We start from the raw sequence: 16,235 nt of genomic DNA, 5'->3' as shown, positions 1-16,235 counted from the left end.
CAGGCACTGGGCACTGGGAATACAGTGGGGAGTCAAACCAATAAGCTCCCTGCCATGTGGAGATCAGAGTCTAGAAGAGGAAGGGGGACAAATAAGACCATTTCAGAGAGCAATGAGTATTAAAGGAACATTCAGGAAAATGAAGAGGAGAAGAAAAAGCTGACAGGAAGATTGCTTTAGTCAGAGTGGTCAGATGAGGCCTCCGAGGAGGTGACCTCTCAGCTGAGACCTGGGGGATAGGAGGAGCCAGCATGGAGGAGCTGGGGGGGACTCAGAGGGTGGCAGCAGCAAGGGCAAAGGCCTGGGGACAGGAGAGATCTAAGGATATACCAGGAATAGATAGGTCTACATGACCGGGGCATTCCAAGCAAGGAGAAAGTAGAGGCAGTGGAACTGGGAGGAAGGCAGGGCTGGTTAAGGGGGCTCTGCAGGCCACAGGCAGTACTTCAGATTCACTAGAAGCACAGTGGGAAGTCACCTTAGGGTTTTGCTCAGGGGAGAGGTGTAGTGATATTACATTTTAAAAGGATGAGGGAAAATGAACTATGTATGTGTGGTAGGAGATCGGGAGGGGCAGCAGTGAAAGCAGAGAGACAACTAGAAGGGTATAGTTGTCCAGGTAGGAGATGACCAATATCAGAACGAACTTGTGCAAAGTGATCAAAGGGCCTGAAGGTAGAAGAGTCGATACGTAATTGACTTGATTCTAGGGATTAGCGAGAAAGAAAGAGGGAGAAAGAGAGAGAAAGAGAGAGATCCAGGATGATGCTTGGGTTTTGATAGGAATAGTAGAGTGGTTGGTGGTGCTATTTCCTGAGATGGAAAGAATGATGAAGAAAAATTAAGAGCTCAAAGTTGGACACACTGAGTCCTTGGACCTCTGTGCTTTTGTCCTCCCTGAGTCATGACCCAAGGGGGTGGTGGAGCATTGAATGATTGACAGTCATCCCTCAAAGTACCTGGACAACTTTGAGGAATCAGAACCTCAGGAAAGTCACAGCCTCAGTGTAGAGGTTGGACTAGTGATTTCCTAAGTCCTTCCTGATTCTGGTCTTCTGTGTCCTACAGTACAATCACCGAGTCTATGACAGGATAGAGGAAGACCCTGGGCTGCAAGTCAGAAGACCTTTCTGTCCCGGAGTCCCGAGGTAAGTGACTTACTTTGCTGAGCCTCACCATCTTAATTCCTAAAATGGCATCTTCTTGAAACAATTGTTGTTAAGGCCGAGTGAAAGAAAGTATGGGAAGCACCAAGCATAGTATAAGGTCTCAAACATTTGCTTTTATTATTAGAGTATGGCAAGCTCTCTATTAGACATCAGTGTGTACATTTGCTTCCTCTCTTTAGTGAGAAAGGTGCTAGCAAGTTAACTAAGCATTCTTGACAGAGCCTTCTTAGAAGGTCAGGGGTGAGCACTTTGTCATCACTTGGGGTGGCAAGGGCCCCTGGAGTCACTGAAGGTCACTTCCCTCAGAGAGAAGTGAAATGAGGTATCATGAGATCTGTGTTTTGAAAGTTTAAGACATGCTGTATGCTCCTAGGGTGGATTTCCAGGGAGAGAAGGGAATCTTTGGTTCTGGGTCTTTGTGAGGAGTGACAGCCTAGAGATGGAGGAGGAGGTGTTTATGTGCCCTGAAAGCAGGGGACCCTGATAGCTGTAGACCCTTGAGTGAGCTTACTCTGAAGGAGAGGATCATCCTTCCTTGAAGAGCCCAGGACCTGCCATAAGGAGGGATCATCTCAGCAGGGGTCCAGCCTCTTCAGTCAGATGGGTCCGGGCCAGCATCTAATAGCAATGCTGCATAGCAATGAGACCTGAAGGAGTAAAGGCCTGGCCATGTCCCTGTTTAAGCCTGGATATTGGGCAGAGGAAACAGAATTCACCTCAGATGGTTCAAAGGGCATGATTCTAATGAAGGCACTACTTAGAGTAGTGAAAGAACAGAAGAGATGGTGTTACTGGAGCCCAAGAAGGACCATGAGGGAGGACTCATCCTGTAAAAGCTATAATGAAAAGATGCAGTTTTGCCAGAGATGTACAGTGAGCCTTGACTGACCAGGACCCAAAGGTTCATTCATTTCCCTAACAACCTATCCCAATACTGCAGGCTTCAGCTTGACCCCTGTGCACCAGTGCTGTGTAGTCTCTGGACTGTAGCATGTCTTGCACCCAAGCCAATGAGTATTGCTACTATGGCAACCAGGAAGACAATTACTGCCTTTATTCACCACTGCTGAGTCAATCACTCTCCAGGCATTAAACAAAATCTGTCTTTTGTCATAACTATCTGTGACAAGAATGAGCCTCGGATAGGCCTGACGCCTGGGCCCACTGAGGGATGCTCCCAGGAAAGCAGCCGTCCATCACCCAGCCTAGCAGGAAACACGTGGGAACTTGCTGGGGTTGTTTACAGCAGCTGTTTGCACCTGGTGAGCAAAGTACGTATTCACAGCCTCCTCATCAATCAGGAGATCTGGGGCAGGAAGCCAGATGGGCATTAAACCCAGCGTGAGAATGGCAAAGGAAGCCCCTAAGCCTGGCAGAATCCTCATCCCATTGGGTGGCATTAGCCATAGCTTTGTGTCCCCAGGGAGGCCTGGAGGACTCTGAAACCACACCTTTGCTTACAGGTATGCTGATCATTCCCAGCTGTGTACAGCCCCCACCGTTAGTGTGTACACACTTTGCCATTAAGGGCAATTTGAGTCTCCTGATGTCTTTGTTGCACCTTTCAGTCACTGTCCCATGTGAAGACTTTGCCTCATTCATCTCAATATTTCCTCAGATACTTTCATAAGCAGGCAGAGTTGAAATAATGAATACATAAATGCTTGTTGTGGCCTCTACTGAGGCATACAGGATCCCTAGCCCATGGGCAGTCCTTGAAAAGAATTTTTTTGAATGCATGAATGAAAAGAGAGATGACTTCACCAATAATTTCATCAACAAACTTATGTTAAGATCTACCATGAGGCAGGCACTGTGCAGGAAATAAAGATCAGGGTAAGACAGAGTAGCTGTTCTCCAGGATTCTGTAGTCTGGTTGCAGCAACTGGCAGAGACCTTTCAAGTCCACAGAATACCCTCTCATGTGGACATATTTTCCAATGTCTTCACAATTAGGCTGATTCTCACCAGTGTGCTTTGAGCAGAGTGATGGATGGCGCTTCCAGACTGAAGTGTTTCACAGCCTCTGTGTGACACTCCCTGCCCCCCGCCCCAGCTCTCTCTTTCCCTGACATTGTGTCCACGTGGCCTCCATCAGTCTGGGCTCTTGAGCAACTGTGTGAAGCACAGAGCCTGGCCTGTCACACTAGACATGTAGTGTGAGCAAGAACAAGCAAACAACTTCACTTTATGTAACTAAGACCTGAAGATGAATTTATTACCCTAGCATAGCCTCACTATCCTAATACTGGGAAACGCACACAAATACAGGAGTGATAGCAGGCAGTTGTGATAAATTCCAGTGAGCAGAGTAGATACTACACTCCAGGCTGACTCCCATCTTGCTGGATTATAAGCCACCAAGTGTGTGGTATTGTGTCCCTTCTGCTTTTGCCTTCGCTGTGGCCTCTTCCTAGAGCCCTCCCTGCAGGTCTCCATGTGGCTCGTCCCCTCCTGTTGACCAGGTCTCACCTACGTTGCTCCCACTTCGACAGGCCTTTCCTGACCACCTGATCCAAAGGGCTCAACCCCAACAGCTATCCCATCTCCCTGTTTTGCTTTCTCACCCTCCATGAAATGCTCTTGTCTACTGTCCATCTTTCCCTTACTACAGTGTAAATACAAGAAGGGCAGGGACTAGATCTTTCTTGTTTACAGCTGTGTCTCCAGCATTGGGCCTGGCACGAAGCAGGTACTCAATGTCCGAGGGATGAACAAATGAACAAATGATCTGTGGCCCAGGAGTTCAGATGTGGGCGAAAGGAAACTCACTGAGGGCTGAGCATCCAGAAAAGGGTTCATGAGGAGGCAGGCCTTCAGAGGTCCTCTAAAGAGAGAGTCACCAGGGTTCATCACAGCAGTTACAGTAGCTTGAGCAAGGCACAGGGGTGGGAACACACAGGCAGGGGGTTTGGGGTGACTGTGAGTTGGAGGAAAACAGTGGGAAGAAGGTGTTTGAGAGCCTCGGATGCTAGTTTATATCTGACCTAAGGGCAAAAGAAAGCTCTCTGTAGGAGCTGAATGGGAGTGATGCCCCCCAAACGCACTGTTAGAGAAAGGCTGACTGGGTGGGGATTTCCAAGACAGAAGCCCATAGAAAAGAGGCTTGAGGCAAGGGCACAGTCATTAGGTTGTGACAACAGTCCAGAGAGGGGTGATGATCTGTGGACAGGAAGGAAGAAAATGATGAAGGAAGGATCAAATAAATTTGGTCCAGAAGAGGTTCCTCTTTGCCCAGTGTCACACAGCTGGAGGTGGGAGGGAGAAGGAGCCAGGTCTAGAGCTCACAGGTTCTTTCCACTGTGCTCCTTCTACTGCACAGCAGCACCTCTCTGAGCCCCTGGGGACATCCAGTCTAAGACAGACAGAAACAGCAACCTGGGATAATGCCTACCTGGGTCCCTGAGTGGAGACCCAACACACCACTTCAATCCAGACACTAAGGAGCTTACATTAAAAATAGCACTAAACACATTTGCATTTTAGAGGTAGAATCTGAGCTTGAACTCTCATATAATGAGGATATAACACTTCTCTTGCTGACCACACATAATTTTTGTGAAGATGAAAGGGGATACAGACTATTTTTTTTAGTTTAAAAATAATTTATGAGTACTGCTATCACAAAGGACAAACTATACTTGCTAGAACTTCATCTCCTTCCCAGTGCACAGAGCTCCTTATGGACACAACTGGGCACTGGGTTAGCAGCCTGGAGGGGCTTGAACTTTTGGGATGAGGGGGTGCTATTAGAAACAGTGGGCAGCTTCACAGTATAGAAACTGCTCTGTGGCCCAATGCAAAGAGAATTTGCCCAGCCTTGTGCGTGGGAGGTACTCACTAAATACTTGCTAATGAGTTTTTTATTGTCAACCACTTCATTTGTGTTCTGTTTTTACCACTCTCTGGAGCTGTGTAAGAAAAGTGAAATTAAAAAAAACAAAAAAACAAAAAACAGAAGACAAGTGAAATAAAGTAAGGCAAACAGAGAGCAGGAAGACATTCCTACATCACTCATTCCCTGTCCTCTCCTCCCTTCTTCCCACCCACATGCTCAGTAACCTCCTTTACATTAGATCCCCAGCCCCTCTCTCCTCTGGCATCCTATATCCCTGCCCGAGCAATTCTGCAAACATGCAGCTCCCATCACATCACACCCTTCAAAAACCCCTCAGTGGCATTGGGAGCTATTGAGTCAGGAGCTGTTGGGTGACATTTCTTTCCACTGTTGGTGTTTCTTCCATGTGGAGGGAGTGGGATCAGTTGTGATGTCTTGCCTTGTCTCCCTCACCTCACTCATTTCTCCTCTTGGGTGACACAAGCAGTAATAGCTCATCACAGTTGTCAGTCTAGAAGGCGACACTGGTGCTCCTTGCCTACCCACTCCTCTGCCCTTCCCTTGGGGAGAAAAGGGCCCCCAGGAAGCAGGTGTTCGGTGCCTCACTATTCATGTCCCAAGACTTGCAAAGCGGTCCTGTCCACTGCTGTCCACCACTGGGAGGGTAAATGTGTCTGGAATCCAGTGTTAGGAAGCCGATTTGGCTCTGCTGCTAAGATGCTTCCTCCAGTGTAGCCTTTTTCAACTATAAAGGTGATAAATATCCTGGCTTGTGTCTATATCTGCCTGTGCTTTATTGCTCAGCTGGTTCAGCACTCAGGCCAGGACAATAGCGACTTTTCATTAGATGCCCCTTTGAACTCCTGCAAACACTTTTCCAATGTCTATGAAAACAAGCAGAGTCCTCAGCTTGGCATTTGTGATCTTCCACCCCCCCAAAAAAGGTATCGTCAACTTTCTGGGCCCAGTTCCCCCCTATGCTGTGCCCTGGACATGCCATGGGCCCGAGAGCAACCCTTATTCTGGGTTCATCCGGTATCCTGGAAATGCTTTGTGCTTTCTTTCTTCCATACGCTAAACTCTGCTCCTTCCGCTCCCTGGCATTTAGACCCACCAAAATTCTACCTCCCTACTCATTGTATAAGCCCAGGCATGTGCCCCTTTTCTGTGTGCCTTTCTTGGACCTGAGGGATCTGATCTCCCTCTTCAGTGCCGGGTTTCTCATTGTTTCCTCTGCCAGGAACCTTCTCCTTCTGCCCACTCCCTCCTCCCCCTGTGTGCCTATCTGACCACCACTTATCTCTGAGCTCTCCAACTGGATGCCTTTACTCTGAAGCCTCCCCTGAGCCCGCAGGAGTGTTGGATGGTCCTCCTAAGTGCTTCCATAGACTCCCGTACACCACTAAATACGCGGAAGTAAATGCTCTCCTACTTGCCTCGAGAAGTTTATGAAGGGATATAGATAACACTTACAGTTATGTACAAGCCTAAAGAGAGCAGAACTGCCACTCTAGATGGTAAATTGCCTATGTCCACATAGAAACCAAGGGTAAATGCTCACTGCGAGCAGAGGCCCAGCCGGGGAAAGGCGCGGAATGAGTAACTGGAATCATGAAGCCTTCCCGGAATTCTCTGGTCCCCTGGGGAAGGCTGTCTTGAAGAGGGGGGCATCCTATCAAGTGTCCAGCCTCCAACTGGTCAGTGAATTAAAGACATCATGTCATTCATTCAACTTCCTGGAGGTGAGTAAGGGGCCAAAACTCCTAGTCCCTGGACTCAACAAGGGAAAGGGGTGCATCAGGCCACCCAGAATAAATCCGACGAGAGAAGGGTCTCGGCTCTCAGCCCTCCCCCATCTAAGAAGCACAAATGCCAAAGAGGGGTGTGCAGGCAACAGCAGGTTGCGGCTCAAATGACACGTCTGAATACTGAGGCCACTGCATTTTTCTCACTGGCTCGAAGCTTGGGAAGTCTGATATGCCTCTTTGAAGTCTGCTCAGGGCACAGGGAATGTGTGGATTTTCTGGGGCCCCTGACAATATGGGGAGAGATAAGACCCTCTTGGGCTCAAGTATCAAGAGGCTTTCTCAACTTTATACACGCTGCTGGGAAAATGACGAGAGCTGAAACTCTCAGATTTTTAACAGGAAGTGCTGAACCTGCCTTGCTTCTGAGAGTAGACCCGTGGATTATTCTTAGGGGATGGTGAGGCAGTTGACCTGGGAGGGAGAAGGATTGATCAAAATTGTTGCAGAGCCCTGGCTGGCGTGGTTCAGTGGTTAGAGCATTGGCCCATGCACCAAAGGGTCATGGGTTCGATTCCCGGTCAAGGGCAAGTACCTGGGTTGCATGTTTGATCCCCAACCCGGGCTGGGGCACATGCGGGAGGCAAGCAATTGATGTGTCTCTCTCACATTGATGTTTCTCTCTGTCTCTCCACCCTCCTTTCCTCTAAGGATTTCTGCCTGAGGGGAGCACTTAGTAGGCACCTTCCAGCATATAACCACTGTGCTTCCTCATTTCTCCAATTAAAATACACTGTACAAAGCATCTTGCTCGGGTTCCTTTTTTCATGTTGGGTCATTACCACCACCAAAAATGTCACACACACTGACTTGACCACGTTCCAGGGGGCCTATTGCCAACATGTGACGTGGGGGCACAGTACCGATTTGGGTGAGCCACTTGGCCACAGCACCGTAGATCTCATCCAAGATGAGGATGACCACGAGGTTGATGATGACTGCTGTCGCTGTCACCGTGACCCGGACATTGGAGCGTGTGTCCTTGTTGAGAGACAGAGCAGCTGCAGTTGTGATACGATACACAATGACCGCAAAGACGATGGAGAAAGTCAGGGCAATCTGTAAAGGAAAAACAGGGAGAGTCACACACCCATGGACAATTATTGAGCACCTATTATTTGCTCAGCCAACAGTACTATTTGCTATGTAATGTGTTATTATTTTGTAGTCCATTGGTGGGCAACAAGGAGACTGCAAACTCTCTAAACTCTCATGCAAATTCCAAGTATAGGTGCATTTTTCAGGAGAGGGTGTCTTCCATTTTTATCAGATTCCAAATGGCCCATAACACACACAAAGAACTAGCAATGGAAATGCTGGATACCATGGTGTGTGCAATACACATGATGTGATTTCTCTCATTAGAGAGCATTCAGTGTACTGTGGAGAAAAGGTGAATTCCTGTTAAACCATAGTAAATAAAACCTGAGACTGTATTAAGTACTAAATGAAGAATATGGTTGTTGAAGGGACTACGAATAGAGAGGAGCAAGTGGATCCGGGTGCTCAGGGAATAGTTTGTGGAGCAATGGGATTTAAGCTGGGACTCAGTGAAAGGACATAGTGAAGGAGTTTGAGCTGAGAAGGATGAGTGAGAGCTTGAGGGGCTGGGTGCAGGAAGGTGGACCAAAGGAGAAGGGAGGGAGAGGAAACAGGAGTGAGATTTTTGCACTCTCGGTCCTTTGGGTGAACGAAATATCACTCTAAATTTCCCTGCCAGGCAGTTTGAAATGGAGGGCTCAGATTTCTCCTTTGGTGCCGAAATCTCTGGCTGCTGTGTTTATTAGGGAAGTTTAGCAGCCATCTGACCTTGAAAAACACCCCCCATTTCCTCTTTCTAGAACCTAAGGATAACAAGGCACTCTCCCGGACTGGCTCCCTCATCTCCCCCATCACAGCCAAGGAAGGGCCATCTCCCTGAAGCACAGAATATCAGGAGAGAAAAGGGCTCTAAGGAAGCCTCTTAGATGGGCTCAGAGGGAAGAAAGGGAGCAGCTAGGTGTTTAACCTGCTCAGAGAAAAATTCTAATTTGTTTCAGTCAAGTGAAGTATTCTTTCTTTTTTCTTTTATATATGTTTTTACTGATTTCGGAGAGAGGAGGAGAGAGGGGGAGAGAAAGAAACATCAATGGTGAGAGAGTCATTGATCAGCTGCCTCCTGCACGCCCCCTACTGGGGATCAAGACCAAAGCCGGGGCATGTGCCCGGGCCAGGAATTGATCCAAGATCTCCTGGATCATAGGTCAACACTCAACTGCTGAGCCACACTGGCTGGGCTGCAGATTCTTTCTTAAGATTTCTTTTTGCAAAGGAGACTCTTCAGGTCCTATTTCCTCTGGGGGCAAGGAATAGTGAGGTGGGCACTGGTTATAGAGAGCTAATTAGAAAATATGGGGAGAGAAGGGAGCAAGTAAAAGGGTCCCTCTAGAAAAACAAACTGTCCCTCAAAAGGAGGGGTGAGGTGGGGGTCAGGCTGGGGCAGTGCTTTGCAAGCTGTGTGAATGACATTCTGGTGGGCTGTGGATGGGGAAAAGGCTGCAACTGTGTCTGAGGTATGGATGTCTTCAGACCTCTGGGGGTAGCTGGAGGTGCTGAAGCCTGGGGTGTGCTGGTGGCAGCCTCAGCCTTTTATCCCCAAGTGCTTTACAAATATTAGTGCTTGCCCTGTGGGCCATGGTATGAAAAAGAAGCCCTCCCTAAGGAAGAAAGGATGTCAGTGTTCTCTGGACAGAGGGTGGAGGAGAGGTTAGACGGGAAAATCACTCTGTGGGAGGCCACTCTTAGGAGGCAGGCTGGGGGCAGGAGCAGCAACCCCAGCCTCCAGGACTAGGGAGAAATGACTGCCATGTAAGAGGGAAAGCCTGGACGTGACATCACTGCTCTCCAACAACATAGACATTTTCACTTCCCGCTCCTCTGGGACTGTCACTGCCAGACAGTAAGGGCCTGGAAAACGTGGTGTGAGAATTTTTCCCCAAAATCACTTTTATAGTTAAGGCCAGTGATGGAAGTGGAAGTAATGATGAGGTTGGGGGATGGGCATTGAAGGGTGTGTGTGTGTGTGTGTGTGTGTGTGTGTGTGTGTGTGAGTATTTGAGGTTGGGTTTGGGGGAACTACTGAGGGAAAAACAACAATGGCAAAAACACCCTTTGCTTTGGAGTCTTGGGGGTGGTGTGTGGAGAAACAAGTGCGCAGGAGATCAGCTTCTATTCTTCTTCTCTAAGAGGCCCAGCTGCTAAACTGGGGAAGGAAGAACACTCTTCCTGGGAACACAATGTGATCCTTGGGACATGCTCATCAGCTGGGAGCTTGATAAACATGTAGGATCCCAAGCACAACTTCAGACCCACTTACTCTATCTGCACTTTAACAAGATTCCTATGCAACTTCTAGAGGCACTGCTCTCCCCACTGGGAAATCCCTTCTTCCCACCCTCCTTACCTTCCCAGCCCCACTTCCAACATGTCCCTCCCCAGCCCTCTGATGCTGTTCTTTGCAATGTTAACTTCTCTGGTCTTGATTTTTTGATCCCATTATAGAAATCAGGTTTTTAATCTCTCCTTCAGTGTTTCCCACAAGCAGCTCAGGGTTTATAGTTTTTAAACTTGGAGAGCAGCAACCCAGTGCCATGACCATTTTGCAGATGAGGAAACAGTTGTGGAAAGTGATTTGCTCAAGGTCACAAGGCATGGATGACCACCCTAGTCTCCTGGATCCTGGTAGGAGTTAAAAAAAGTTCAGCATTTAGGGATCAGCCATATTTAGCCTTTGATCTTATATATAAGAAACAGCAATGTGATTGGTCCAAGGTCTGGAGGGTACACGGTAGAGCTGATACGCTATGGTGATGATACCATCATCAACAACAGCTGATCCATTTGTATCCTCTCCATGTCATTATTCAATGCATATCTTCACTAGCATCAGTCCTTATAATAACCACATAAGACACAGCTTTTGTATATGCAGTTTTGTAGATGCAACCCTGCTCTATGGCTGCAAAGTCTATAATCCTATGCTGACATTAGAACGCACGTATTCTAGCACTAAATCCAGCACTATTTTCACCATTTTGGCTTCATTATTGATTTTGTTAATTCAATAAATGTTTTCTTACCAGTTATTGTGCAAACCACTGTGCTTGGAATATTTCATGTTTGTGATCAGTCTCCTCCAACTAGGCCAAAAGCAGGGACTGGTCTTGTGCTGCATTCTGTGCCTCCTGCCATTTCATAGAGGCACCTCAGGTGTGGAATATGTTTGGTAAAGATTTGCTGATCCCCTGCACATGGTCACGTTATTGTGGTCCTTGTTGCTTTTGGTGTTTTAATCCCATAATTTACTTCTGGGCAGAGCCAAATTACAATGGAAGCCAGGTTACAGAGTCCATAGCCCGATTTGACACACTAAGAGAGACAAGGAGAGCAGCAGGTCTGATCCCTACCCTCTAGGACTTGCATTCTGAAGCAAAGTTGAGAAAACCATTGCACACGTAACAACTGTTGATCCTGGTAGCAGCTGGACAGAGTCCCAGGCCTCAGTTCTCGAGCTTCTGGTATGCTCTGAGCAGACAGCAGGGGGATTGGTTAGAGGAAGCTCCATGGCAGCTTTGGGACCATTTTCGATGGGAAAGGCTTGGAGGAAAGAATAAGGAGAAGCAGGTAGAAATGCACAGGCAGAAGCAACTAGTGGGAGGTTGCCCGTCAAGGGCATGGCACGTAACAGTAGCTCAAATTTTTAAAATGCACACACTAATGACTTTATCATTGACATACTAGGTTGTCTCTTGTATCTTCTTAGTTCATTTATTTTTTATTCTGTCATTCATAAAAGATGTCTTGAGTACCAGTCACCATTTTAGGTGTTGGGGATATACTGGTGAACAAAGATACAAATTTCTTGGCTGTTGATCTTCTAACAGGGAAAGATAGACAATAAACTAACAAATAGGTAAAATATATAGTATATCTGGTGTGATAAGCACTGTGAAAACAAATAAAGCAGAACAGGGACATAGGGAAAAGTTGCAATTTAAAACAGGGTGGTCAGGAAAGGTCCAGGTGAGAAGGTGACATTTAGGCAAAGACCTGCTTGAGCAAAGGGAGGGTTGGCGCAGAAGGTGGATGGTGGAGAGGAGGGCCAGCCCTGTAGTGTAAGGATGTTGGCTCCACATCTCAGTAGATGAAAAGATTTTAGAGAGTTCTGAGCAGAAGAATGACATTATTGGACCTGGATTTTACAAAGATCAGTAGGAGGACAGTGTAAAAGCAGGGGGATGAGTTAGGAGGCCATTGCAATAATCCAGGCAGCGGAGGGGGGTTTCTGATGGCTGATTCCCAATACACAGGGGTAAGTAAGTGACTATCTTGGGCATGGGAGAAGCGCTCAGGCGCCTAGCTCTAGAGGAAGGAAGGACATTGCCTCTGATAATCCCGTCATATAAAAAGAAAACCAAAAGAGGGTTAATTCAAAAAGAAAAGAAACTTTAGCTCAGCATACTGGGTTGGAGAAGAAAGAAAATTTATATTTGTCCATGCTGGCCTCTATCATGGTGGGGAAGATGGACACGGCATGTGACATTTCTTGGCTCTTGTCATCCTATGAAAAACATCCCCAGCTGATCTGACACACTGGCATCCCTAAAATCATCCTCATGGCCCTGGTCCCAAAATCTTCTGCCAAGTTTCAGTCACAGGGGACGGAGGAGGGAACGATATTTGATACTCCCTTTTGTTGCCCAAATTCCATAACAAAACACTTTTTCATAAACACCTCCCTGAGCCCTTGATCCCATGCTCCACACATTGCTGTAGGGTAATGGCCTGGTCCCCTCGAGTGATAAGCCAGGCTGTGAATCCGCAATGGGGATTGCCCAAGGCCACTTCTCAGGGACAGGGTTTTGTTTCCCTTTTCATCTTCTTCTCCCTAGAACAGAATTTTCTCTGCAGGCCCATAAGTGGGAGATGGGGTAGATTTAGTTCTATCATCTTTATTCTGAGACGGTAGCCCTTTGAAGTTCCAATTTAATTTAGTGAGAACCTCCTGTTAGAATCCCCACTTTGACCCAGCCATTCTCCCTGATTTTTACCCTCCCTGCTCCATAAAACCACCAAAACCAAAGCCATTGGCCTAGATGGGAAAATGCCCTCAAGGTAAAAGCACCTCCCATTTGCCCAAAGAGTTTAGCCTCACTATCCTATCAGCCCTTCAAGGCTTAAAAAAGATTGAAAAATATATTTACCCAATTTTTATTTATTTATTTTGGTTAGTTTCATCAAGATGGGATGTTACAAATATCCCAATCGATCACTACTGGATATAGAAGCATTTTACTTATTTATTTTCTTATTTATGTATATATTTGTTATCTATAAACTCCTTGAGGGAGGGATTATTTTGTTTTATTTTCTGCTCCATCCCCAATGCCTAATAATAGCGTCAAGCACATAGTTGGCACCCACTAAATATTTCTTGAATGAATGAATAATCTCTGACAACAAGATGCATATTGTGGGAGGCTTTGAAGTGCTAAATTAAACTTTCTATCATTCCAGCTTAACACATTGCAATTCACCACATGTTGCTGAATAAATTCTACATGCCTTGCTCTTGTTAAACAATGAGGAGATAACAAATGTAGGCTTCTAAATTCTGGCAGGGCACCCGTCACCTCTGCAGTTCATCTGTGAAACAAGTTGTTGAATTCAATACTTCCTTCACTTTTTAAATTTCTGAGACTAGGACATGGTTCCTATCTTCAGTGGTAAGGATGGCAACAATAACCTCAGGCCAGGATCTGTGGCCAGTGGGTCCAGAAAATTATTAAAATTTCAGTCCCATTTTTTTTGGAATAAGCCATCTCTGCTCCACCCCACAACTAATGTGTGGTCCTGCTTAGACATGCTGTAAGGACACAACTCTCCCTTGTATAACAGAAGCTCCAGTCTTGAATACTAGAGGGGGACTACCCATAAAGAGGGGGCAGATGTCTTAGCGGCCCGTGCTCAGTCCTCTGAGTTTCACCTTTTGTTATTTTCAGCAAGATGGGATGTTACAAATATCCTAAGATCTTCTTGCTGCAGTTACTGTTGGCTCACTCATCCTGGCTCCCAAGACCAACCTGCTACCACTTAAGGGCTGCTCAAACTCTCAGGGAGCACATAGAGAAATAAACACAGCATCTAGAGGGAAACTGAAGAATCAGCTTAGAAAGCTCAGGCTGGCTGTCTCCTGTGGCTCTCAGACTCTGTTCTATCCCACAAACCATCAGAGAGAGCCAGCCCACAGCTTAAACAGGCTGCCACAATTCTGCAGCCATCTCACCTGATTACTTCTTCCAAGGTCTTGGTCTATCCTATCCCAGTGGAGGGCACTACCTCATGACCTACCCCTTGGAAGTTCCAACTTCAAACATCTGCAGTCAAGGCTGGGAAGGCAGAACCCCTTTCCATTCTCTTTTTTCTGAGAAGATAGAAACTCCTTCACTAGCCACAGAAGGTCACCGACCCCTTCCAGGTTTGGGTTTCTGTCCGGAAAAATTACCTTCCCCTGTTCAGGTGACTGATACCAGCAATGGCCTCATTGTCAGAGAAGAGCCTGTCCTTCTACACAGGGACTATGTCTTCATCTTTATTAGTCCTTCATTATTCCCAAAGTGTAACAGAACAGCACACCCACAGTATTCACTTAACAGGACCTAACAAGCATAAGCCACAGGCAGGTGTTCCCTCAAGGAAATTACCATGAACAAGATGGAGACGAAGTTTATCAGGTAACCTGGGAAACGATCTTTCCAGGTCAGCTTATCTTCATCATCATCCTGGGTAGAAACAGGAGAGTAGAGACAATCAGAAGGCACAAATAGCAGATAATAATTTCCTCTTAATTTTGCATAAATTTGCATACCATTAACAATTCATCACTCTATAGGGGTATTTTTCTAGTTTCTGATACCTTACCTTCCATATAAACAACAGCTCTCTTGATTTTGTGATTTCTAGATAGCCTGGAAAAACTATGGTGAAAAGAGGACAAGATTTGAGTTCAGCCTAATTCTGGGCTAAAGTTTTAAAAAGTTCAACCACTTATCAGCTGTACGATCTTGAACATCCCTCTTAACTTTTCTGACCCTTTGTTTCTTCATCATAAAATGGGCACAGTCACAACACCCGTCTTGCCTACCACACAGGATGGTTTTATTTGTTTTGTTTTAATGAGAAACATGTGAACATGTTAAAGCAATGGACAAATGACATATACAACCCAACCACAGGGCAACATCTTAAAATAGATCATTCTTTAAATAAAACATCAACCCTAGATTTTATTCAATGTACAAATTACCCACAACTTTTGTTCTTCAAAGAACCTGTATGTGTTGTTATTTGTTTACTCCAAAATGACTGTGTTCTCTCCTGGTCCCAAATGCACACATTTCTAGGCACAGGTTAAGCTGATGCCTTGCAGTCAGTCTGGCTAAGAACCCTGCCTTTTCCCCTCAGACTGGGTCCAGTGCACCCAGGCCACCCACCTCTGGTACAGCTGTACAGCTGACCAGAGTCCTTTGGCATACTCTGAAGACACACGTGTAGTCAGGTGAGGCCAACAAGGTACGTATGAATGGTAAAAATCCCTGCCAATTAATTGTCATGTAACTTTAGTCCAGGCACTTGCTTTATCTGAGCTGCAGGTTTATAGAATTAGAATTGATGCAGGGCTGTTGCGAAGACCATTTGAAGCCATGTTTGTGAAGATGCCAGGAAAATGGCAAAGCACTCTATGCTGGGACGGTAGGAGTCTTGCATTTCTGCAATGCATCTGAATCAAACTCAGCCAGTGAATGTTCCAGGACCCCGTCCTCTACTCTCTCTTCCCTCCTCACCACTATTTCAGAACACACCTGATTTGGCTCTAGCAACAGTGCCATCTAGCCTTTGAAAGCTTGTACTGTAGGCGAAGGGCTTTCTTGGCCTAGAAGACATCTTTCTGAAAACCTTTGTGTGTCCACTGTGTGCACACCTGGTGCCAGGAATGGTGGGAGACAGATGAAAGTGTATATGGCCACTGCCCCTGGGGGCTTACAGCCTAAGAAGACCCACATACCCAAAAGCTTCAGGAAGCACTTGCCAATGTGGGAGTGAAGGTTATCTTGGGCCTGAGCCTGTGGGGAACTCGAGGAAAGAAATGATGTGTCTCTCTTGTTACATGTCTGGAGCTGAGCACAGGGTTGAGTTGTCTTAATAAATGGGGGTGGAAATGAGTGTTAGGCTGAAGTCATTTAATAATTAGCACTTTCATTTACAGATGATGTAAACGAGGTACACTCAGTTTTTCTTAGACCTTGTGATTGAATCGGGTCTCTAGACTCCTAGCCCAGCAGCCTTTCCATCACACAACTGAGAACAAGGTAACTACAGGTTGTG

The 16,235-nt window shown here is 46.4% G+C and overlaps 1 protein-coding gene across 1 annotated transcript in view; it reads right to left on the bottom strand.

The window, feature by feature from the left end:
• The window catches only part of ANO2 (anoctamin 2), a gene marked incomplete at its 5' end in the record, with an annotated part of 267,613 nt that overhangs the window by 51,735 nt on the left and 199,643 nt on the right, over positions 1-16,235 (bottom strand). Inside the window, 2 exons of the mRNA XM_081127869.1 lie at positions 7,676-7,871; positions 14,555-14,632. Coding sequence (XP_080983995.1) covers positions 7,676-7,871; positions 14,555-14,632 — 274 coding nt within the window. The remainder of the gene's footprint in view (positions 1-7,675; positions 7,872-14,554; positions 14,633-16,235) is intronic.

This window comes from Miniopterus schreibersii (assembly GCF_964146895.1).
Source record: "Miniopterus schreibersii genome assembly, chromosome: 2".
Classification (NCBI taxonomy): Eukaryota; Metazoa; Chordata; class Mammalia; order Chiroptera; family Miniopteridae; genus Miniopterus; species Miniopterus schreibersii.
This window is presented reverse-complemented; position numbering and strand designations above follow the sequence as displayed.